The 25,989-nt window shown below is 35.8% G+C and overlaps 2 protein-coding genes across 2 annotated transcripts in view; both read left to right on the top strand.

The window, feature by feature from the left end:
• The first annotated feature begins 2,527 nt into the window (after positions 1–2,527).
• Positions 2,528–18,214, top strand: LOC128995397 (pickpocket protein 28-like). The gene is made up of 10 exons (XM_054420406.1): positions 2,528–2,631; positions 4,633–4,836; positions 5,425–5,557; positions 8,292–8,440; positions 12,446–12,644; positions 13,349–13,622; positions 14,945–15,004; positions 15,542–15,734; positions 16,672–16,763; positions 18,064–18,214. The coding sequence occupies exons 2-10, from the start codon at positions 4,643–4,645 to the stop codon at positions 18,207–18,209; spliced, it is 1,440 nt and encodes a 479-aa protein (XP_054276381.1). The 5' UTR covers positions 2,528–2,631; positions 4,633–4,642; the 3' UTR covers positions 18,210–18,214.
• Positions 18,215–20,624: 2,410 nt separating this feature from the next.
• The window catches only part of LOC128994809 (nuclear pore complex protein Nup205-like), a 50,959-nt gene continuing 45,594 nt past the window's right edge, over positions 20,625–25,989 (top strand). Inside the window, exons 1-6 of the mRNA XM_054419603.1 lie at positions 20,625–20,759; positions 22,396–22,547; positions 22,712–22,880; positions 23,753–23,971; positions 24,509–24,689; positions 25,021–25,157. Of these exons, the coding sequence (XP_054275578.1) occupies positions 20,753–20,759; positions 22,396–22,547; positions 22,712–22,880; positions 23,753–23,971; positions 24,509–24,689; positions 25,021–25,157 (865 nt within the window). The 5' untranslated portion in view covers positions 20,625–20,752. The remainder of the gene's footprint in view (positions 20,760–22,395; positions 22,548–22,711; positions 22,881–23,752; positions 23,972–24,508; positions 24,690–25,020; positions 25,158–25,989) is intronic.

Below are 25,989 nucleotides of genomic sequence, written 5' to 3' on the forward strand. Positions count from 1 at the left end.
ATTGGTGTTAGTTTTTATTTGTATACTTAAAAGATTACTTCAAATCAAATATATTTATGAGAAAAAATTAATTAGTTTTGAAAAATTAAAAGAAAAGAAAAATTAAACAACAAACAACAAAGAAAAAATAAAAACAAAAGAAAAAACTAACAATAACAAAGACAAATCAATTAAGTTCGTGTATTTTATAATTTTATCAATGAAATTATTTAAAATTAAATCAAAGTTTAGTAAACATTGGATAAAGACAGAACCCAATTTAATTTGCAGCACGGAAAAAATATGTATGGAATTGATCCATTTACAAAAAGCATAGTATCAACATTAATAATTCATGAGCTTAAAAGTCATAAACATTTTCAGAAACATGCATCACAAAGATGAGTGAGCTTTGACTTCAGCTTTGAGGTCTGATTTCAATTTCAATTATAACCTAGTGATTCGAATCCAAACAACTAGGTACCAAAAATGTTACCACAGAAACTATAGCCTACAAGATATTTGAATTAACTGAAATATACACAATAAGACATATATAAACAACTAAAATATACAAATGATGCAACCATATTGTAAATTACTTTTCCCTAAATTCTAAAAAAAAAAGAAAAAAAATGGAGGTTTCCATCGACGAACACACAGCTGGTTTTGTTTTCCAGCTGATCAGCCTGGAGTATTTGCTCAAGAGCGAACACGTCATCATTCCCATAATGCACTCGCCACACGCAATACTAACTATAGCTAGATTCTAAACAGAGCAGTAGCGTATCACGCTTTATAACATTAAGGTAATGTTACATTTTAGATTATGTAAACCTATTATAAGAAGTGCGTCATCAACAAAATGTGATTCTTTATGTATGTAAATATAGAATAAAACCTGTATTATTAAAATGTCCCGTGATTTTTACCTTAATGTTTTTGTAGATTTTTTGATTTTTTATGTAGTATAGGGTTGTAGTTGTGAGGAAACCGATTATAAAAGGTTACGAAATTAAATCTATATATAAAACTAATAAGGTTCACGAAATGTTTAAAAGCCTGTAAGCCATACACCTATCAACCACATGTGAATGAAAGGTCTTTATGCGAAACATTTCCGAAAATTATTAGTTTCCCAATAAATCTTCTCCTAAAGGCACGACCCCCCTTAATTAAAAAGTTGTATTTAAATAATTAAAAATATTGAATATGTGTCAGATGTTACATCTGTGTTTACCTAATAGTATACTTCATCACTAGGACGTAAAGTGGCTATTTTCGACCCGAGCTCATATTTCTCGACCGAGGTCGGAAAATGGGCTAGGGTTGAAATTTTGACACATTTTGCCCGTTTGAAGAACTATATTTTTCGTCGTGCTGCACCATTATTTAAGCAAAGTAAGTTACAAAACAAACATACTTGTAAATATTACCTCTCAAAACAACTTCTAACTGGTTTTCAATTTTGTTAATGCAAACAAGCAGTTGTTTAGTAAACGATTCAATTATTTAGTCTGTTACGATTGTGTTAGTGTTAAAATAGTCTTTTACGCTTTTTACTCCCTAGGGAAAAGGAACACAATGCACTTTAGACCTACATTGCATGTAAGTTATTAAAAACTGCTGTTTTTTCTGCAGTATGTCAAAAAATGTTTGTTCACTTATTTCTGGAGTTAAACTTTTGATTCTTGACTTAGATTTTCTATGATTAGAGATCTTTATCATAATAAGCAATAAGTACGACTGAGCTTTGTATCTATAAACTGCAACGGATGTGTAACTGCTTTCCAGTAGATTTAAACAACCAAGCCATTCTCTTCTATTCTGACCCCTGTTTCGAAGCACAAGCGGAGGGACAACAGTAATAGTTGAATTATAGTTAAGATCGAAATAAAGTAATTTTTATGAGAATTGTAAAAGGTTGATATGATACTTTGCCGCTAAAATAAAAATATTAGATCTGGATACCAAGATGTTACAATACAGGAAATTCTTCTCGTCCAGTTGGGGTATAGATTGTTTAGAAAAAATAGATTTCTGAATGAATATTTTTTAGGTGAACTTAAAATCGTCAACATACGTGATTCAATTAATTTGATATCACGGACGATTACTTCGTTACATTAGAAATGACAAGATAAATGTTAACAAAAACCATCATCTTTATTCCATTCATCAAACAACAACACATTAAACTATTATCTGTTTTAACAAAACAATTGAAAAACATATGACTGTTTATTAATCAGGAAACACAGTCTTTTGGCAAACTTATCTATTGAGGGGTTTTCTTTATAAATGATTAATCATCGTACGTCAATCATCCCCTAAAATCGGTTAAACTCATCACACAGTAATGAGTTGATGCATCGAACAAGAAGGTCGCAAATAAACGTAGTTGACGAGACATCTCTGTGAATGTTGGATGGTAGGGAGCATTGTAATGACAAAAGGCAGGCTCAAGCGTTACATTTAGCCTCGCAGTGCCATGGCGACCAATGTCGGTGCGGCGCCGAAATGGCCACGTTCTTGGGAGACTCACGACTACAATTGTATATGTCTGAAACAAGCTTCGCACGACTTTACCCAGCAAGCTTCGCTACACGGCCTACGATATATCAGTGACACTAGCATATCCAGATTGGAAAGGTAAATTGGCTTTTTCTATTAGCTTGTATGTACACTACACCTAGCTGATACATAACGATGTATAATTGTGTATTGTGAAGATGAATTAAGGGGAGTGTGAGTGTATTAGAAGAGGCTATAGCTATAGTATTCAGTGAATTAGGCGATAGCTTTATTGAGATCAGCTGTTTATATAAAATCAAAAACATTTTATATACAAAAAAACTTTCAGAAATATGTGTCCAAACCAGCCGTTCAGTTATTTCTTACAAATGCGAGGTTATAAGATTTTTCATTTAGTTTTAAGAGTTTCCTAAATACATTTGTTAGCGAAAAAATGTTTTGATTGAAATAGCTTCACTTATCCGTCATATTGACTAGATTTGGGTGGTTTAAGTAATCCCGAAACAATTATAAGGTTTAATAGTCTCAGGTGCTTAAATAGCATTATTTACGTCCATCCCGACGGTGGCATAGTGAAAGACTATTAATTGTATTTGGCCACTTTAAAAACATAATTAGCTTGCATCTTTGGAAGCAAATTGAGTACTACTAACTCGTCTAAATAAAAAAGTATTTCCACATTATAGTTACATATGTTTTGCTAGATTCAATACAGTGCGTCGTGTCTGATGCTTTACGTTTAGAAACTGAGAAAGATATAAATCCTTTTTTCGTCATACTGCAGAGGAAAAGACGTATTTATTGCATGCGTTGCTGGTCTAAAGTAGGTCTTTTACTCCCTGTGAAGTAAAAAGCCATTTTAGTCCCTAGGAAGTAAAAAACAAGCAGTTGCAAACTTATGCAACTATTGTAAACTTACTAAGCAGCTGCTTATTTGCATTAACAAAATAAACTAGTTAGAAGTCGTTTTGAGTGATTGTCTTTATATGAAAAGAATTTTCGTTTTCTAACCCTTTTTGTCAAATAATGTTGCGAATTATAGTTCATTACACGGGCAAAAAGTGAGTTTTCAACCTTCGCTCCTTTTCCGACCTTGGCGTCGCTTTGATTGGAAAACTTAAATTCGGGTTGAAAACAGTCACTTTACACCCTAGTAATGCAATATGCTATCTTCTGATCAGCCTTTACGGTTTTGCGGGTTTTAAAATTATCGTAGGGAATACATTGTCATATAAGTAGTGCGTGTTAGTGCATTTGAACTAAAACACAGACATAATAAACTGAACGTTATAATAGCGGTTTAGTTAACCTTATTGTTGCGCTAATTATGCAGTCGTCTTGATAACATAAGTAATTCTAAATGAGCGCATACAGATAAAGAACACACAGCTCTCTCTGTCTTAGTTATAGAGCACCTTCGTATTATTTGAATAAAACATCCTATGTAAATTTTCTCAAAATTAAGACTATAAATCCAATACATACTGTAAACTTAAACACAAATAAAGGCGTGTGTCTAATTGTCTATTGTTGCAGTATTATTAAAAAATTTAACACCAAGTTCTTGAGTCCAAAAAAAAAAACTCTAAACTATTTAATCTGCTCTTAACTCTTATTAAAATGTCTATACATCGAACTCGCTTTTTAATACATCAATCCGTTTAAAACAGGTCTTAAAATCTGTAAATAAAATAATCAATTCGGATTTAAATTTTTAAAAATGTCCCACCTAAGACAACAATCATTGTATTTGGAATACTGAAATATACATCAGTATCCTCATGGCCATTTTCCCACGTGTTATCTCATAAAACACCGTTTTTATAAGAAATTTGACTTAAGTTCTACCATAGATTAAACATACTCCCTTAGGGAGCATGTTTAATCTATGGTTCTACTTGTCCCCTCTCAAAGTCGTGCCGAGGGTTGTGTTTTGGAATGTGAATGCCACCCCTTGCTTTGCTGGATTTGTTTCACCTTAGAGTAATAATACATGATTACTCTGAGGTTCCACTCAGATCCGTAGTCTATAAAGACAGGCCAATTCAAGGTTAAAAGAGGCCGCCATACTCTTAAAATATATTTATTTCCATCCATAGTTAAGGAACTCTTCTCCAGGTGGTTTTGGATGATCGCCTGTCTGGTAGCAGGCTCGTTCGCTGTACACTTCATCGTAAACATGTGCTACGATTGGGTGACCAGTCCTGTGATCCTCACCCTGTCTCCTCAAACCACCGATCTCAAGGACATCCCCTTCCCAGCCGTCACCATCTGCAACATCAACAAGGTCCGGAAAAGTGTGGCGCTGGACATACTTAACAGGTTTGTACGTTTTCTTATTGTTACGATTTGGATTAAAAAGCATAAATTACATTTTGACCATGTGGATGAACAATGAAGTGTCGAAAAAGTGGTTTCTCATAATTAATTTAAAATGTCGGTCAACTGGCTTGTCAAGCAAGTGGCATGTCGGTAAAATGGCCCCTCAAATGCAAGGTTGAGTGAAACCTTTGAAATAAGATAGTTTATTTAACTAATTATTTAGATCTATCAGTAGTGGATGGCTTGTTAAAATACTACAATGCAAAATAGTTTGTACTATATTTCCGTTGGAGCTATTTAAATAAAGTTAGTTTCATTTGTCATTTTCTCAACTCTATGGGTTTGTGCGGTAAAAAGTAAAAACTTTCCGGTTTTTTGTAGTTCACATCCTAGGTTAGCATTTAATAATACAACAATGCATTCTTGACTTAGCCCTTAGAAGAGTTCGGATGAAAGATTCACAATACCATAAATACTATCACACATTTACAGCCATCTACTGACAAGTAATTTGGAGGATAAACTACTTATTGTAGACTCAATCCCGTATTATAACTAACAACTTCCCCGGGTTTGACCTGGTTGTAGGTCGACGATTTGGTCCGCATCTATTGAGCGAAAGCTGCTGAACGACTACTGCCATCGCCCCCAGGATCCACGGGACGTGTCCATCAACGAGAACGAGATACCCTGGGCAACAGTGCAGGAGTTCTTGTTTAAGGTGAAGATGGGTGCAAGGGGCTTAGTAATTCTTAGATTATGTATGTACGACGCCGACACATTAGGATACGTACGGTAAAGCAATGATGAATGAAGGTGTTAGGTGGGGTGAATGAGATTAAAATTTTTGTTGAAAGCCCCAGAATTGCGTTTTATGACAAATAACGGCAAAACACCTCGTGAGGCAACCCTTAACTAGTAGTGTCGTTTAAAGCTTGCTATATATTCTTCGGCAGGGCTTTAAAACTCCACCATTTGTAGGCTTACAAAAGGATCCACTCATTGAGGAAATGGCGAAATACTTCGAATGATTCACATAATACAAAACAAGTTATACACATAACACAATACACATCAATTTCGACAAAAATAACAAAAATTTTGTTAGCCTGACGGTGGTGACGTTTTAAAAGAACTGCCGAAACATATTTGTCAAGTTTCATACTACTATACTTAAGGATTGTCTGACGAGGTATATTTAACCAATGAATGAGATTATTGCATTTTACTGAATAAGATTGGCATTTTTTTTAGCTAGAATAATATAGGATTATGATTAACGACAGATAGGTTCAGTTTTGAACCATCAAAAAGCTCGCTTTTCTCAAAAGCGAACCGACGCGACGGCCTGATTATTAATCGCATTATATCCAAATTAGCTCAGACATAATACCTGAGGAAGTAGTTGATTACAGATTACCTAACTTTCCATCGAAACAAATTGTCTGTTTTAACTACCATTGTCTGGATAGTCCAGTGGTTATCGTGCTCGCCTTCAAATCTGAAGGTTGCTGGTTCGATCCTTCAAGTTCGATTATGGACTCTGACGCCATTTTCATTGGGTATCAATTCATGATGCCATATATCAAAGGTTGGTTGGATAGACTAGAGCAGTTCCCTTGAAAGAGATCTGAAAATACGCCAATGTCTTCAAACCGCAAAAGTTTCATAAGAGCCTACAGCCTTCCTTAAGCAAAATCCCTGGTAAAAAGGGGACTTGGCTGTAATTTTTAACACTCTCTTTAAAGACTATGTCTTTAAGATATTTATTTTCAAATTATATTTTCTGAGCAACTTTAAACAATTCACACGGCCAATCTTGTCAGCAGGAACCACTTACCGAAGTCACAGTACTCAAGTCTATGGATCTTAACGAGGCTATTCATTCGAAGAATCGATTTGACACGATATTATACGAAATTTTCCACGGCAGTTCAAACTGCTGCATCCGTTAATGAAGCTAACAACGGTACAATAACTACGACATTAGCGTGGTTAGTTACTCTCTGTAGTTCATAGAGTAAGCAGTCGTCAAATCAAATCTTTTTATGTCTTTTTTACATCTTATGTAATCGACTAACATAAATGTATTACGATCAAATACTGTAATTTAAACATCTTTGCCACCAAGACTGATAATTGAATATAATATAATAGGTTACGTACCTTATTCCGTCTTCAGTCTTAACTTAGTCAATGCTGGATGACTAGTTTCGGGAACAAAGTCCCACAATGGGACTTTGTTCCCGAAACTAGTCATCCAGCATTGACTAAGTTAAGACTGAAGACGGAATAAGGTACGTAACCTATTATATTATATTCAAATACTGTAATATGAATGCTTTAACAGTGAGCGTTCTTCCTAAAAATACATATCATTTACGACTATATTGGTGGTTAAGAATTCGTCAACAGAATTAAATGCTTTATTTTTTAACCACTCATCAACGACTGCTACTTGTTTTGTTTGTGTATTGGCTGCTCTAGGTAATCTAAAACGTTGTACTTAAATATCTATAACTATTTTGGGTCAGTGTAAGTCGTGTTAAAAGGTAAATCAATGGAGTGACAATTTTAAATGTACGTGCACTTTTATGTCTTAGGACGTCTTCTTAGAGTCCAAAGTTGTAAGCCTGTTTTGATATTAGTTTTAAGTCTGGTAACGTTTAATGTGCTGGTGTCGACAACATTTTCTCTCCTAGTAGAGGTTTTAAACTTGTACTTCACTATTACAAAATACTACTAGAGAATTAGCAATTGCTTGTAAGTAGATAGTTATTTGTAGTTTAAATTAAAAAAAAAAATTATTTATTAGTTTTTTTTTAACAACAGAAAACGAACATAGTAGACAATGCGTGCTCTACATAGACTTGCAATTTGTTTGTTGATATTACACATTTTTAACAAAATTTTAATTATGGATAAAATGTGTTTACTACTGCTTTCCCTCAAGTAGTACATGCAAAATGGTATCGTTGAATCGTTTATTACCCTATTTCTTAAGAGAGATAGAAACAATTAATAAGTCTACTCAGGGTCCTGGCACGTCAACCGAAGCTTATTGTGCATTAAATGGTCGCAATATTAGTCTACAGTAAGGTCCACGAGAGTCTGCAGTTGAGGGAGGAGCCTGTGTACCACGTGACTTCAAAGGAGCCAATGAGGATCGCGCGTTGTTGCCAAATCTTATAATATCAGCTGATTTGAAAATATTGTTTAGTATATTTTAATTAGTGTCGTCAACAGGTAATATGGCAACGTCGCACTAGTCCTGTCTTGTGGTAGGCTGACTCCAATTGCAGACTCTCGTGGACCCTAGTATAGATCAATTTACTCAAATGTCACATCAAAATAAGCTTTTACAATATGATAAGAAGTACACTTGTACTGGCACTACTTACTCAAAGTGAACTGACTAATCAGTAGTTTGTATGTGATAATGCATGTGTTCACAGGTTTCTCAAAACTGCAGCAAGATGATGGTGGCGTGTTTTTGGCGCGGAGAGAAGTTCAACTGCAACAAACTGTTTGCTCCTTCTCTGACTGACGATGGTTTCTGCTGTGCATTCAACGTCGTCAAGAAGGAATACTTGTTCAACAACGCGTAAGGCATATACACGAGTAAATTCTTACTTAATAAAAAATAGATCGTAAATAAAGTAGTATCCAATGGTGTAAAATCTGAGTCTGGTGTGTATTTTTGATATTCGGTGACGCAAGGGATTTTATGTAGAATTTCTTAGAGCTGCAGCAAGATTATGGAGGCGTGTTTTTAGCACGAGGAGAGGATCTACCACATATGGTTCTTATGCTGGTATTACTCTATCATACTTCTTTGACATCTATTATCATATGTCTTTGATGACAATTATTACAGTGTAATGGACCTACTATTATTATAGTTTTGAGCTATGTTCAAATGTTATCCTTGAAATAACTATCATATATTTGAGGGTGAGTTTCTACTAAGTGCGTTAATTTTTACCAGTTATTCTACTCACTAAAAGGAACAAAAAATGACAAACAAAAATTTTCTATCCCCACTCGTTATGCTGTAATGGCCGATTATGTGAATTTTTAAAATTACCTGTAGTAGCTTCACTAAAACGAGCATAGAAACTAAGCCAATACACGTACAGCATAATAACTTATACCAAGAAAAAGAGCGTTAAATTTCCTACAAAACCATTGCAACACCTTTAACATACAACAATATTTTCACCGTTGTATGTCTCACATAACATAAAAAAATAAGTTTCAAAATTAATTCTTTACAACTTCAAAGTGGTTTTACAACTATACATACTAATGTGATGTTTTGTCAAATTACGTAAAAAACTTCCCCATTTCATGCCCTTTAAAATGATGTAACCCATAAGGTTATTGCTGTATTAAAAGTTCGAAAAATTAGGTCAAAACCGCGTCAAGGTCAGAGTTTTCGGAATCAAAACATTGAACCAAATGTAATACAGTATCTGCTAATTTCTTTGCTATCTTATAATCAGCTGACATCTGATCAGCTGGGTGTTAAACTTTGTTTACAAAACCAGCTGATTTCAATTGTTGAAATGTAAACATTTAAATTATTAACTATTTCATGAACATACTTGGAAATAGTTATTTGTGCAACTAGTGAGAAAAGTGAGCGATTGACTCACTCGAGAGAAATCCTTACGAGGAATGGTTTCTCGAGTGAGGCAAATTGTACTTTGAACTCGAGTTGCACATTATACTTTTCCTACAGTTACCATAAAACAAATAAATTGGTGAAGAAACATAACCTATTTTTACACTGAAGTGAACTTTTAATATAACATTTAATGTGAAGTGACAAATACAACAGTACAACAGCTGACCAGCTGATTTACAGCCAGTGCTGCCAACGTATTTCGCGCGCATACGACGTTGCCTGCATGTTACGCGCTCACTATTTCGTGCCTTCACGTTACAAATCTGGAGTGAGACAAAGTAATTAGAGTGAGACAATGTTAACATTGTCTCACTGATGAGCGAATTGGCCACTTTGCTTTCTCAAATCAGTGAGAACATGTACATTGTTAGGTAACTGTAGGAAAATATTATAATTGTTTAGTGCTATGTTGGTGTTCACCAACAAAGTGTCTTGATATGATTTTATTTTCCGGGTTCTGTTCTCAAATGCAGCTGTAATCCGACGTGATTACAGTCGTCAGTTTCCTAATAGCTGCCTTTCAAATGAACGAATATTCATCAGTGTCCATACAAGTTTCCATGGGCACTAAACATCATTCTGTTGGGAACGTGATACAAGTTGTGTATTGTGTATGTGTTTAAGAAGCTGTGTCAGATGTGTTGGGGTGGTTTGAGGACGATCCATTTTACATGAGTACAGATTATTGAACCAAGAGATTGTCTACAGAGACTTCAGTTACGTCGCTCTGTTAGTTGACTTGATCATCGTGACTTCCTCAAGTCGATTTTGTGGACAGACGAATCCACGTTTACTCGGGATTGTATTTACAACATCCATAATGGATATCACTATGCTACAGAAAACCCACATGTGATACACCAGTTTTGAAACCAAACAAGATTTAAGTTGAATAGATTACTCTAAAACCAGTTAGTTGGCCCTTTCATTGATCTTCCATATTCATTAAACTGCTGTCAGTATCTCAACGTCCTTACTGATACTCTACCAAGGCTCATTGAAGACGTCTCGTTGGATGTACGTAAGCGAATAGTTTAGCAAGCATATGGTGCACCACCCCACATAAATAATGGGGTGCGAATTTACATTGGAAATACTTTCCCAATGTGGATTGGAAGAGGCGGATCAGTTTCTTGGCCACCACAGTCACCAGACTCCAATGGACTACTACGCTTGAGGTTACCTCAAACAGGAAAATTACCGAACACTAGTTCAAACAGCGGATGAGCTAAGAAATCGGACATAAGCTTCCAACCTTCTTCAAGAGGAGCTAAAATTAAAGGCAACAGTGAGAAACTTTCGGAAAAGACCATATTTATGACCACATGTATTAGAGCAAAAATGGTAGACATTTTGAAAACTTACTTTGATTAAAAATCTAGAAACCAGACTTTACAGGATTCATTTTGTTTATTTGTACAAATGTATTAACCTAGATTTTTATCAAATTTATTTTGAATTTTTGTCATAGAATTATAAAATAATGAAATAGTTAATAACTTAAAAGTTTACAAGCCAACAACTGCAATCAGCTGGTTTTGTAAACAAAGTTTAACACCCAGCTGATCAGATGTCAGCTGATTATAAGATAGAAAAGAAATTAACAGAAAAGATACTGTATTATATTTGGTTCAATGTTTTGAATCCGAAAACTCTGACCTTGACGCGGTTTTGACCTAATTTTTCGAACTTTTAATACAGCAATAACCTTATGGGTTACATCATTTTAAAGGGCATGAAATGGGAAAGTCTTTTTACGTAATTTGACAAAACATCACATTAGTATGTATAGTTGTAAAACCACTTTGAAGTTGTAAAGAATTAATTTTGAAACTTATTTTTTTATGTTATGTGAGACATACAACGGTGAAAATATGGTTGTAGGTTAAAGGTGTTGCAATGGTTTTGTAGCAAATTTAACGCTCTTTTTCTTGGTATAAGTTATTATGCTGTACGTGTATTGGCTTAGTTTCTATGCTCGTTTTAGTAAAGCTACTACAGGTAATTTTAAAAATTAACATAATCGGCCATTACAGCATAACGAGTGTGGATAGAAAATTTTTGTTTGCCATTCTTTGTTCCTTTTAGTGAGTAGAATAACTGGTAAAAATTAACGCACTTAGTAGAAACTCACCCTGTATAATATGTTATAGAAATATGATAGTGTAATACCGGCCTTACAGATGAAGAAGAATCGTGTTTTGGTTCGGTCATTTTAATATTTCGTCTAGTTCATTACTGTAGCCATACGATCCTGACTAATGAAACAGCTGATCTTAGTCAGTAACAAAGCTACACAGATCATCACACTCCATTGTACACTCATCCTTAACTCTCTTTTTGGTTAAAATACGCACATAGGTGGCATCCTCAATGGATGATAATTAACAATTATTGTACTCTTAAATTTTCCTCTTATACATCTTTGCTCACATGTCTTACTTGATAAGCTTATTACGCTTTCAAAATATTTGGCTAATGAAGATTCATCATACTATGTAGAATGTAGGAAGTGTACCTTCAATGTTTGTACTAGTCTAAACGGAATGGTGCCGTTTGACTCCGTTGGACCATGAAGAAGGAAACCTTGAATACCAGAGGGGCGCCTCTGCCCATAGCCTCCTCTAATACAAGGTCTCGTCTTTGGTGTGTTGCAACGTTGCAACGCCCGGTCTATTACCATTGCAGTAACAATAATACATCGATCTCTATTATTACAATAATAATAGAGATCGATGCAGTAATAACATGTAAACATAAACATTTGAAGAAGAATGCATTCGAGCAACAGCTGTTTCGGTAGGCTGGGCTGCGGTGTTGCCACTTTTGTCTCGCCGCGGCCTTGTATAGAGGACGCTATTCTCTGCCTCATAAAATCACCAAATTGGTGCTGTATGAAGATATTGTTTCTCTGCATAGTGGCTGGACTGGACTCAACCACACAGTTCCGTTTGACTCTGTCGACTGGACCATGGAGAAAGGATATCCCGAAGGGACGCCGCCTTACACACTGCCTTGGAGACCATGGGGTCCTGGTAGTCATACGGGACTTAAGGTCGTTCTGGATGCAGAACTAGACGAGTTCTTCTGCTCCACAGAGGTCAGCGTAGGGTTCAAGGTAATTTGGGTTGTACATTCCTTTCTATTATCCAGTCGACTATTGGATCCTGACGTAGGTATCCCTATTTATGTATAGTCCAGTTATAGTTTTTTCCTTCCAAACAAAATGTATCTGTATGGCTGATGAGCCACTCACAGATTGTGTTACCTTTAAGTTATATTTTCCCTCCAACATTTTGTTACCATTACAGTTTATGTAAGATAAAGTAAGCTATAGTTGGCCAAATAAATAGAGTCCATAAATTTTGCTTGGTAAAAAATTTGTATTCGACGGAAGTTAGAAATTTCTATTGGCAAACTCTTTCGGTGATTTAATTAAACTAAGTTCACTTGGGCAAAAAAATCACTAACTTCGACATAAATTAAATGTATAGTTGTATCGAAAGTGAACAGTATCAAATCCAACAGCTTTGGATAAGAAACTCTCTCGATCTTGAAATTTCTGATTATGAAGACGTTAGTTTCCACTTCAGTCTTTGCTGACCAAGTTATTAATTACCTGAGTGAAAGTTTTCGAAGTGTTTCAGTTTACGTATCACAATTTAGTAGACTTATCTTAAACTTGAAAGTAGCTTCCATGGTCAAAATAAAATGTCAAATATTGGTCTCCAGGAGATACGTGCTTCTCTGGCCAACACCTCACCACGAATACCACCCGGATACCAAAATACGATTGACCACCCAATAATTCCCCCGTTTCAGTTGGCAGTGCACAACCCCAAGGAGACGCCCAAGATGAAGGCCTATGCCTCCACGGTGCAGCCAGGTCATGAAACGAGGGTGGTTGTGGAACCGGCCATCTGGACGTCTAGTAGAGAGCAGCTGCAGAACGTGCCTTTGGACAAGAGGAACTGCCTCTTCCACAACGAGAAAATCCTCGCCTTCTACCGCACCTATTCTTTCCGCAACTGCATGCTGGAGTGTGAGACAAACAACACGCTGCAGTCATGTGGCTGTGTCTTCTTTTACATGTCCAGTAAGATCTAGATAATAGGGGTGCTGGTGGTTTAGTCGGTTTAGAGTTCTGTTCTCAGGCACGGGATAAAATCTCGCCAATAACAATGGTCTTCAGATGCATGTTGTTTCGAAGGTCGGAGCACATTTTAAATTGTAGGTCCGACTGTCTTGGAAAAAGGAGATCTCTCAAAGTAGAAGTACTCTCTCTTTTAGTTAGGGTATATTCTATTTGAGATTTGTTTGCAACGTAAGTGCTGTTAACTTTTAAGGAAAGCTCCAAACCCTTAAATCATCTGTGGATTCAATTCAATCAATTATTTTAAGATGGGGACGCCACTATGTGCGTATTTTAACCCAAAAATAAAGGATGGGTGTAGGATGAGTGGCGCGTTTTTGTAGTTTTGTTATTGACTAAGGCCGACATATTCTTTAGACACAGCTGTTAATTAATAGCCCAAACAGCTAAAGGCAAGGGACCTACAGTTTATAGTGGAATCCGAACCACATTTTTGCCTTGGTATTCTATGGGGATTAAACTCTTTCTCATGGTCAAGATTCACTTAAATCTGGACGTTAATCATTAGAATGCGTTGATTGTCAATGACTAAAAGAAGTCGCTCCACCAAAAGTATTAATAAATAATAAATTAAAATGTCTGTTCAAAATCTGTAAACTGTCCCCCCCCACCCGTTGGTTACCTTATTGCGTAAGGGGACAGTACAAACAATGGTCTGAAAATTATTCATGATAAACCAATCATTAGTAATCATCGTTAGTAAATTGTTTGAAGAAAAATGGTGGGCAGATAAAAAATCTGCACTTCTTAAAGAAAGTTAGCATCTTTCGCTTTTTGAACGCGAGACATCTTCCACTGCTATTTTTATTTTACCAAAATGAGATTTCTTGGAAAATATGGGTATTTTCTTCTTTATTCTGTGCCATGACACATTTTGTCAATACTATTATTTTTTGTTTGGTTTTAAAGTTGGTGTGGTATTCGTGTCCTTGTTTTGTTCACTATTTGCGTGGATTTACACGATGCGTATTTTTGGTGATCAAATCAATTATAAAACATAGCGTTAAAACATTTAAAATATGTTGCGAGCAAGGTTTTAACATGGGCTGTTTCCTTTGTGTAAGTATGTAAGCTCTCCAGAAACTAGCACAGTATTTACATAACTTGGCATCCAAATCATACAGCATTTACAAGATTGAATAGTGTTTCCATCTGTAAATCCAAGTAATCATATTTTTATTTTGGACTATCAAAGTTACAAAATAGCTCTGTAACTTTTAATAATTATAAATTATTTATATCGAATACCTTTCGTGTTTTTTCAGGGCACGAGTCCGTAAAGGTGTGTGGCAGAAATGAATCGAAATGTGCTTTAAAAGCTCTAAGTAAGTACAAAGCACAATAAGATAAAACAACTTGAATTAAGGTTATAATGAACTATCAATTTACAAGGAAACCATTACTAGAAATAAATAAATAAAAGCAATGAACTTGTTTGGATTTACGATTATCTAAATTATAACCAAATAACCAAATAATTATATTGTCCCAGTTTTAGTGTCATTGTGAGAATAAAGGTTGGTGTGTTTTGTTTTAGTTTAATTGTGTTTTTGTATATTGCTTTCTCGGTTATTGATCATATATAATTAATGTATGGGGAAATACTTTAGGTTGGTAAGTTTAGATTTAATTTTCAATTGAAATTCAGGCTTCCCGGATTGTAAGTAAAACTGAATTATCTTGTTTAAGTTATGACACCCTCTATATACAGCTTATTTAAGGTCTAAACCCACTCCTCGATGGTTTCGCCTGTGGTTATTGTCCACATGTCACATAAATACAGATTATTCTCAGATTTTACCATGATATTTTACTTTAAGTGTATCTCAAGTAAAGCTATTTTATACTTGAGTATATTTCAGACTCGATGGCTAGTGTGGACGATGGAGACCCGTACACTTCTTTAGAGGGAGAAAACTTTACCAAAGGCTGTGGCTGTATCCCAGGATGTTTCTCCTTGACCTACAGGAAGAGGCTGTCTACCACCATACTAAATGATAAAGCATCATTCATCCCTAAGAATATAATGGGTGGCAAAAACTCCTCTTACTTTAGGTGAGCTGTGAAAAGTCAGTAAGTTGATTATGGTGGACTGAACTCAAAAACAATTTTTATTTGATCATTGGGTCTTTAATAAGACATAAAATAACCTCCACCAATACAAGGTCGCGGCGTTGGGGTGTGGCCACGTCGCACCGGCCAGCCTGTTGCCATGGTAATAACAAACGCGTGAACATTATAGAGCAGAAGTTCCATGATGAATTAGTGCAACAGCTGTTTGACAGCTGTAGTGCCTGGTAGGCCTGGGCTGCGGCGTTGCCACTTTTGTCTCGCCGACAGCTGGAGCTGGTGGATAGTGATTACAAAGCTACACGAGGCTTCTCACTCGATTTCACACCCATCCTTGACTAATTTGGGCTGAATTTTGTTCAGTTCCATATTGATTGGTATTTTTTTACTATGACAAAATAATTGGTAGATTTAGCATTTATGCTTGAGGATCAACTATCAACTAAAGTCAATTATAAGACCAGGTCCGTCTGGGTTTCGTGAAGGAGTTTTTGTTGTTCACTGTGTTGTTCTTGTTTAACAATTCTTAAAACCAATTGAAAAAAACTATATGTCAATACACTAGCCTATATATTCTATATAATATAGCCTATATGAATAGCCTATATAATTTTGTCCTATGGTTCATTTTTTCAACCTATCAGTAAAATACATGTCATAAAATCCACATTAAAATACGAGAAATTATTTTAGTTTACATTATAATAATTTTGAATGTTAATAAAATAATTCTATTCAAGTTTAAATTACTTAAGTCTTAGTAATAGCTTCAATTAAATTGCTGTACTCACGATTGGTTCAATTTATAATGATTTTGAGTTACGGTTCTTTTTAACATTTTTTTTTTCATTGAGAAGAGCAGCTTAACCATATTTAACTGATTTTTTTGTAAAGATTTTTGATCTTATCAAGTGTTTTCCAGCAAGAATATGGCCATCGTGAACGTATATTTTGCTGAAGCCCACTTCACGTCAATTCATCGAGCTCTCTTGTACACTGTAACAGATTTTTTAGGTGAGATTTGCAGTTTATCACCAATTTCATGTAGAATTTTAGAAATACTGTATATTTTTCATAGATTTTATGTGGTGGCTACATATTAATGGATAAACGAGGGGGCCTGTGCAAGTTGCACATTTTAAATGGGTTAAAACTTTATATCTGAGGCAAAATCGAGATAATTTCATAGGAGAATATTTAAATTAGTTTCTATAATGTCGATACACTATAAGGTGTAATACAAAATGAGGTATGTCATTTATTAGTTTAAAGTCAATTTAAACCCATTTAAGCAGGTGTGTTTGATAAAAGTCAATTCCCACTTCAATGACAATGTCTATTTAGTAGGCCTATTTAGTGATTTAGGAAATGTCGTTGACTAAAGATACTTATACCTTCAGCGCTAATACAAGTCGAACCTGCTGGACTGAAACGTAACATCAACGTAATTCTCATACAACCTTCTGTAGAGTGAGACAATAAAACTAATTGTTTTGTCCTTGGTGGATTGCATTTAAATTTGAAAAATGCAAGCCTTATATTTGCTTTCGTACGGGAGGTCTCTTCTTAACTATGATAGTGGTTTAAATACCTTATTCATGCAATCCAATTGTTGTCTCCACAACTAGTTTCAACCTGCTAGGAGGTCATCATCAGGTGAGTACAAGGATGAATTACTTCATATGAAGGTCGTCAGTAACAGTTTTTTTACATTTACACAAACACACGACGAATAATAAACACATAGTGCGCACACATATACGGCCGATAAAAACATTCATGTTTTTATCGGCCGTATATGTGTGCGCACTATGTGTTTATTATTCGTCGTGTGTTTGTGTAAATGTAAAAAAACTGTTACTGACGACCTTCATATGAAGTAATTCATCCTTGTACTCACCTGATGATGACCTCCTAGCAGGTTGAAACTAGTTGTGGAGACAACAATTGGATTGCATGAATAAGGTATTTAAACCACTATCATAGTTATTATTCGCAATCCGGAGGCTACCCACACCATAATGAAGTCTCTTCTTAATTGTGTGATTTGGTACATACACTTACATAGTTATGTTATTTTGATTTAGTGTATAGTTCAATTTGTCTGGGATAAGTAGATTGTTGATTTCTAAAGAACATGGATTCAATAAAATTTCTTCTATCGTTCTATTGGTTTACGCTATCTTGATAAGACACGGATTGATATTCATGAACAAAAAACCCAAATCCACAAAGAAGTATGGTATAGTATAACAGCCCTAAGCTTCATACTTTATAATCCTTAAATACCTCACATTTTGATGGACTGTTACAGCTAACACTGGAGGATTGCTCGGATTGTTCATGGGCTTCAGCTTCCTCACAGCCGTAGAAGCCTTTTACTTCCTCACCCTCAGGATTTGGTGTTTCGTCGTCCGCAACCGCCAGATACCCGATGGGGAGCCTTCAATGCGTCCTTAGTCTCTTGTTATGTACATTTAAAAATAAAGAATTTGTTTTGTAAAAACTTGTCAATTGTAAACATGTAGGCCTACACATTATCAGTATTTCGAACATCCTGGTTGCTTTGGATATGGATACAACATAAGAGTCGAATCATTGACCATCTTGAGAAATGCATAGGCCCTACTCAGGTACGGTGTAGGAGAGCGAGCTGGTCTTGTGGCTGATCGCAAGACTCCCCCCCCCCAGAGGTCCAGGTTCTAATCCCACTAATCACCGCTAGATTTTATCCTAATTTCTGAAACCTCTAGGCTTAGCCTAAAACAATGTAAAATAACCCCGCTGCAGCAAAACTGCCGACTAAGCGAATATCCAATTGTCTGAATTTTGATTTTCAATTAAATCTATTTAAATGGCATTAGATTTACCGAGAGTACCTAGGTTTGCTGCAACAAGGAAACTAATAAAGTGTGTTTTTGGTAAAATATTAATAGCTTTGTATAAAAATAAAAAAAATTGCCAAGTTTGATAAAAATCTTACTATCATCATACTTTTAATATTACGTGAAAGTTTGTGTGTTTGTTTGTGTGTTTGTTGAAAGTTTGTTTGTTTGAAGTTCAATCACGCATTAATTACTGGACGGATTGGGCTGAAATTTGGCATGATGATGGCTCAAATTTCCGATTAACCCTATTCTTATCTCAAAAATCCTTTCGGGCTCCACCCCAGTGGCTCTGTTGTTCCCCATGTTAACCTTATGAGTATTCATATTTAAAAGGAATTTAAGTTGGTTCTATGATATGCAATAGCGTTAAAAAGTTATATTATTTACTAACAGGGTGCAGCACTGACTATTACTTTTTTTGCATTTATGACAACAGCTAATTTGAACTAAGCAGCAAAATAACTGTGATATGCAATGAGAACTATCAAAGTAGGATTGTTTACAGTGATTATAAATGCAATAAGCACTACTCATGGTTAATTTAAATTCGGCTTGGTATATACTTATAAATGCCAACCCCGTACGAAGGACAGGTACTCTGCTATAGCATCCCACGTATACTTGCTCAGGACATCCCACGGATATTGCGACAGGATATGCAAGATATCCCATAGTAGTCCTATGGTCAACCTGGGATATCCCAGGATATCCGCAGGAATGCATAATGTCCCCGCATATCGGTGGGACATCCGAGGTAGTCCTCAGGACATTCTCAGGACATATGGGACTACTATGGGATGTCCCTGGGATAAAGTGTGCTGTCTGGGTAGGATATTCATCCATAAACAAGCAAACTTAATACTTTAATAATTTGTAATGAAAATAGTAAAACTACAACATCTTACAGTTTTCTGCATATGAATAACATGGGAATTTGTAATTTAGATTTTTTGACTATAATCCAAAGTGGACTTTAATTTTTCATCATATATATAGCATGCATATGCATATAGCCAGTCTGTATGCATTTTATTTTCGTGGCATTTGACTACATTGACTCTTGGGTTGTGTTATCATGGACTAACAAAGTTTAGTGTTTAATATGTGGCTATAATACCAGAGGACTAGTATTGTTTTTCATGTAATAGTTTCATTTGCAAAGGTAAAATAGTAAAAATGAGTATAATTGGCTAAATAGTATAGAAATTGTGTGACAAACGCGGAAGGATATCCAATCAAAGGAAGGACGAGTATAAATTTAAATACTTTGGGCTTTGTTTGAAAAAAATTCCGACTAGGCCTACTTTCTAACAATTATTGCGTCGTTCTAAGAGACCAGTGGGTTTACCTTGCAGACAACTATATTCCTCTTGTCTATGAGTTAGTTGTCTCCTTCACCGGTCACCACCTCCGGTGAAATTCATGCACCGGAGGAATCGTCGGGTGCGGTGCGTAATACCATTGAGTCAATGTTAAAACACTATAGCACCATAGCCTTCTCTAGTACACAGAATGTGTTTTGGAGGTGGCTATGATATGGCACCCTCTGATATACCGGTAGGTCATTTTCTTGGACACCAGTCTGCATCTATCTTTTACGTTTTAGCATAGATAAAACATTAGCTTCAATGATTTCACCACAATCCGTACATAGGGAATCGTCATGGTTCATTTAAAGTATAAAACAAATACGTTAATATACAGGATTTTTTTATCATTTAAAGTTCATTGAATCCCAGATCGTCATAATTCTTTGAATATAACAAGAATCTAAAATCCCTTGCATTACAATTTAGTGGAGCGGGAGCGGCCGCGGATTATAGCTCAGTGGCCGCGGCTGCCCGAATGGAGCGAATTGAAATGAGTGAGTGTATGGACTCTCATGAAGTCAACTGGATTTGGGACTGAGACTCTAAAGTTTGGCTCTGGCTAGGCTGGACTGGACTGGAGTGGCTCAGCGGCTGGTGTTTACTTTTACTATTACCTTGCGTGAGGAGCCGCGAAGCCGGCGGATTGTTGCCTTTTATAATTGTTTTACTTTGATTTTGACTTGTTATTTTGTGAGAGAACACTTGTTTTAAACCTTTTGTCAGTGAAACATCCCCTGCTATCTCCATGGAAGGTAATTTTAGCCTTAGTTAGTTAGTCACCTGACAGACAATACCCTGTATTGGTGCTTGAGGTTAACCTGACTTATTTGAAATCAGGCGGTTTGACATGCACTGGTTACTTCTCAATGTTTATTACTTTTGAAACAGCTAACTAGCCTAACTACACTAATATGCTCATTAGTTTATTTATTCAGTTTAACAGAGTAGTAAATAAACAAAGATAACATCTTACTAGGCCTATGTCAATGTCTACTGGAGGTGTTTTCACTAGCTCTTGATAGTATGATAGTAGGCCTTTGCAAGTTATTACAATGACGAATCCAGGCTTCCTTACCTAACCCTGTTATTGGGCTAAATTAAAGCATCAACCTAGGTACAGACAAAAACAATATAACTGGTAACTTACAGTACGTATGAAGTTACCCCAAGTTAGTTTTAACTTGGGTGTTCTTGCACAAAAACGGAAGCATTTCAGGGGGTTAACTTAGTCAGGAACCGATGAGAACTTATTTGCGAAGGAGTGGGGGACGTGACGTCACTCTCTTATCTTGAGGGAATATCATTACCGCAACGATACAAAGAGAAGTCATCGGTGTTCGTGGCGTAGTGGTTAGTGTACTTACCCGACTGATATCCTTGAGGTATCCAGATCGAATCCCATCGGTGACATTAACTTTTGTCAAAGATTTTGCTTAGAATGTGATAAACTTACTACTTAACTGTTCCCTACATAGATTTTGAAGCATTTAGCCTATAATTTTATTTTATGAACAGAACTGTTGTTTTTTTTTTTTAATTAGTAGGGTAAACCTTTATTTATTTGAGTTTTATCTTGTATCTTTTTTATATCATCAAGTTTGGTTGGTTGGATTAGGTTATGACAGTTAAATTTTATAATAAAAATTTAAACAAATTTTGCCAATACCTACCGTAAGTTACAGTATGTAGAATTAACTTAATTATTAACTCAAGTTAATGATAGGTAGGTAGTAAATTCCTTTTCCCTAGCTAACTTTGTTGTTGAATATGGTTCAGATTGATAGTAAAAACCAGGTTTCTCACCTTAGTTTGTTGTCAAGATTTAACCATAGATGAAACATACTCCCTTAGTAGATTTGTCATCCTTATAAAACAGCTGAAGCCAATTTTATTGTTAGTTCTGTACGTCCAACTGTAGAGGTTGTGTTTTGTTTACAATTTGTTTCAAGTCATTTCAGTTAAATTTAAAACCTCATTTAACCAAATTATATTATACGATATAATCATAAACAATAACTGGTCTCCTAGTTATATAACCAAATAGTAAAGCACAAATCATGAAAATAACCCTAAAATAATAGAAACAAAATTTTGTCTACTCCAGCGATCAGTGTGGACGTACATGAACTAGACACAAAAAACAAGCTTCACAGTTTACTATGGGATGGAGTCTACTTGTGTTGCTTGGTCTATGATTTAACTTCTAGGTGGAAATATCATGTATATTTTGGAAACAAAATTGTCGTGGATTATGAAAACAATACAATTTCACTAGTCATCGGAATTTCCTATATTTCTGGGCTACCAAGGCTATAGGACATTAATCTAGCAAACATGTTTAAAAAAAACCTCTGTAGCCTATCTGATTACTTTTGTTATTTTGTTTAGCCACTCAAAATGAAGATTTATGGACTCTGTTTAAGTCGCTTCAGCATTTAGTGGAAAGAGCAGTTTGCAGTGAAGATGACTCAATTCTTGATCCACTGCAAAAAGCCTTGCAGAAACACAAGCAAAACTTCCTCACACTTTTGAAAAACCCAGTAAGTTATGCTATTGTTACTTAGTTTGATTTAACGAGGAATAAGCCTTAAAACTCTTCTTTATCCTTCTTTTAAAGCCAGATTTCTTCATCCTTTTCATTGACTAGGCCGATTCTTACCTAGAATTTCAGGTCAAAGTTTTCTAACTCTTATTATTTTCATAGCCCAAAGATGCCAAAGCGAGAGAAGAGCTGTCTCGGGCCACCACAGAAGGTATCCGTCTGGGTGGCTTGGCACAGCAGTTGTTACCCCAGGAGCTGGTTGATGAGATCATCATCATCTCCGATATGTACAACCTGAACGAGTACATGGTCCTGTATCTCTTGACTACAGGTCAGTACAACAGAGGAATATTTCCGTAACATATTTCCGTAGCCTTTAATTACAATAGTTCTCAAAGAGTGCATAGTATTACACATAATTAGGGCCTACATAATTATTTGTAAAATGTTTTTTATTTGGATTATTGCGAACATTTTCTGTCACAATTGGTAAAAAATCTGAAATCTGATCTTGTCCTCTAGGTGAGGAAATAGGCCTACCCAACCTCGATAACAAGACTGGGAATTATTAAATGAGACTGGTTATCAAGGTTGAATTCTTATCGAGGTTTGCAATAAAATGTGAAAGGGGTAAAATAAATTCAAAAGGGATTTGAAAAAGACACGTTTCATCAAGGGTGACTTTATATTAAGGTTCTTTAAGTATTCCAATGTTAGATAAGTACCTAGGCCTACTCGAATAGACCTACAGCCAAAGTTGGAAGATCATAAAAGAAAAACGATAAATAGAACTGTTGCTTATAGGCCTAATAATCAAAACGAGAAACAAAAAAATCCTGAATTAAATTCATGATTTGTAGATCTTAGATTTAATTTTTACGATGCTGACACAGCTGGTGTGTGAATTTAAGGGAATGACGAGTGAAAGATAAATTGTAAGATGAGAGCCTTTTTAATGACCGAGATCAGCTGGGTCAATCCAAGGCAGGAACAATGTTTAAAAGCCCAACGATCAAGGACAGCTTAATCCATTGATAATACAAACACATGATTGGCAAAGAAATGTCCACAATAATCCTTTTAACAAGGTAATCGAGAAAAACTTAACTTCAAATAAGTAGTGTAGGATTTATGAATACCATTAGGTTTTTGTCCCATCTATGAAAGTGTATATAGATTTTTAATGTGTCGTGTTGTTTGCAGCTCAATCACAGATGGTGTACCACCCTGGCTTAACCCGAGGGTTGGTCGCAGTGCTATTGTACTACGATGGTCGCAAGGCGTTGGTGTCAGCTCTGCGTATGCTGATGCAGGCAAGACACGGAGCTTTGTGGACGGTTGATGCCGCCCCGGAAGTCACTCATTTCATCACTGCGTACACTCGGGACCTACTAGACAACGATCTGATAGTCAAGGTTCTTGGTGCGTGTTTAATTCTGCAACCAAACAGATGTTATTTTTTTAGACGAGATAGACAAGTTATTAGAGTAGTGGACTATTATGTAAAAGAAGATGTACAGCAGAAACTGAAAAAAACATGATGCATAGGATGGATAGTGCTAGATATGAAGAAAATATTTCTTTTGTGCTTCTCAAAATTTACTGTTTGGATATCGTTATGATTTTTAAGTTAAAATTCATTGTAGGGCCTATGTATCCTGTGCAAAGTTAATAAATAAATCAAATAATAAAATAAACAAGTACTAAATAAATAAATAAGTAATTTTAATAAATAAGTAGAATAAGAATATTAGAGTAACTTTTACAGTTAGGGGTTGCGTTGTAGAATCGAGAGAATAGCAACTAGCTTACCTTGAAAAAGTACAGGTAGGCCTAGGCCATAGGCCTATAAAATACAGAAGACATGCAGAAGTATTTTGCCCCCTGGGATACTTTGCAAAGTGTAGAAAAAGTGAAAGAGTTTACCAAGTTTGAGGCTATAGCTGATGTATCATCCAGGTGTTTTATCGTCGCTGGACCTGTCCAAGGAGATGGAGCTGCTGCAGAACAACCGAGCGCTGGGTGGTCCTCGTCATCATCATACCGTAGTCAACCTGTTCCAAGAGACCAGGCAACTACTGGCAGACATTGTGTATCTGGTGGCTGCTCAGAGTGGCTTGCCTAAGGAGCCTACAGACTGGTCAGTCACAGTTTTACATTTAGTTTTTCCCATACGCTAAGGGTATGCTGAAGCTGTACATAGTGGGAGGGGTTAGTGGTTAAAGTGCTTGTCTGACAACAAAATGGTTGGTAGTTCAGTCCTGAAAATGTAAATTTTTTGGTGATTTCATCATTCTTGATCATTGGGTTTTTCATAAATGGTGCTTGGCTAAAGAAACAAGTCCGATCATTTAGACAGTGAAAAAGACACACACAGATCATTTCACCTGAGATTATTTGTACCTTTATTTTTCTTGACTTGTATCTAAATGTTTGATGATTTGTACTTGAATTTCTGTTCACTGATGCAGCCTGTTGGAGCATCTACGTGGATGGAAGCCGCAGACAGATGCCAGCGGAGGAGTGGATGGTGTTACGCTCTCACTACAGATGGCTCTACTGTATGTTCTGGATGTCGGAGTACTGCAGCGTAGGGAAGACGGTGAAGGTATTGTTCAATTTGTCTTTTAATAAACAAAAATTTTCCCGGAATGGGAGTTGAATGGATCTTTAAAAACTATCTAGATTTTTTAAAGATATACTGCCTTCAACAAACACTTGAGTTGTGATAAAAATGTCAGCCAATCAAACCTTGAATTGTAATACTTTATTGTGATTTAGTGGACAACAGATTTTAAGGCAAACTAGTGAACGTCTTCCACGGTCATTGCACCATTGTGAACATCCTACGTAGTCACAGTAAAATTGTGAACATGAAGATGGCCGTGAACTCAGATTTTCTGTGACCTTTGCTTCCAAAGGTCACAGAAAATCTGAGTTCACGGTAAAATCTTAAATACCTTCTGTAGCCTCGGCAAAATCGATAACGCCACCCACGGTCACGCAGTTACAACAAAATCAAGAACGTTTTTCCATGCTCACAGCCAAAAAATCACAGCGAAATTATCAAACATCTGTGTCATAGCAGAACATCTTCCGATCGCAAACATATTCCGCAGTCATGGCAAAATCAAGAACATCTTCTGCAATCGTATCAAAATTGTTAATATTTCCTTCGGTCATGGTGATATTTCTAAGGAAAGGAACCTTATCCTGATGATAGGGCACTGTTCAACCCACCTTTATGAACAAAGTCTACTATATGCTGGGATGAGGCTGTACAATGTGCTGCCTGCAAGAGAGCCTTTTTTTTCAATTGTAGATTATCATAACACCCCTTTAGTTTAGAATAGTTTTCATTCAATTTTGTTAATTTATATTATCTTCATGTTTACTTTTTTATTGTTTACATTAAGATATTTTCATTCAGAGAATGCTAT

The sequence above is a fragment of the Macrosteles quadrilineatus genome, unplaced genomic scaffold (genome assembly GCF_028750875.1).
Source record: "Macrosteles quadrilineatus isolate MER2022 unplaced genomic scaffold, UCM_ALF_1.0 Scaffold_5__1_contigs__length_97177068, whole genome shotgun sequence".
In the NCBI taxonomy this organism is placed as follows: Eukaryota; Metazoa; Arthropoda; class Insecta; order Hemiptera; family Cicadellidae; genus Macrosteles; species Macrosteles quadrilineatus.

Bases quoted from the DNA above. Each gene is read 5' to 3' on its own strand.
- LOC128995397 (XM_054420406.1), top strand. From the start codon at position 4,643: ATGATCGCCTGTCTGGTAGCAGGCTCGTTCGCTGTACACTTCATCGTA. The intron at 12,645-13,348 runs GTAATTTGGGTT...CCCCCGTTTCAG, and splicing joins AGGTCAGCGTAGGGTTCAAG to TTGGCAGTGCACAACCCCAA. The intron at 15,005-15,541 runs GTAAGTACAAAG...AGTATATTTCAG, and splicing joins ATGTGCTTTAAAAGCTCTAA to ACTCGATGGCTAGTGTGGAC.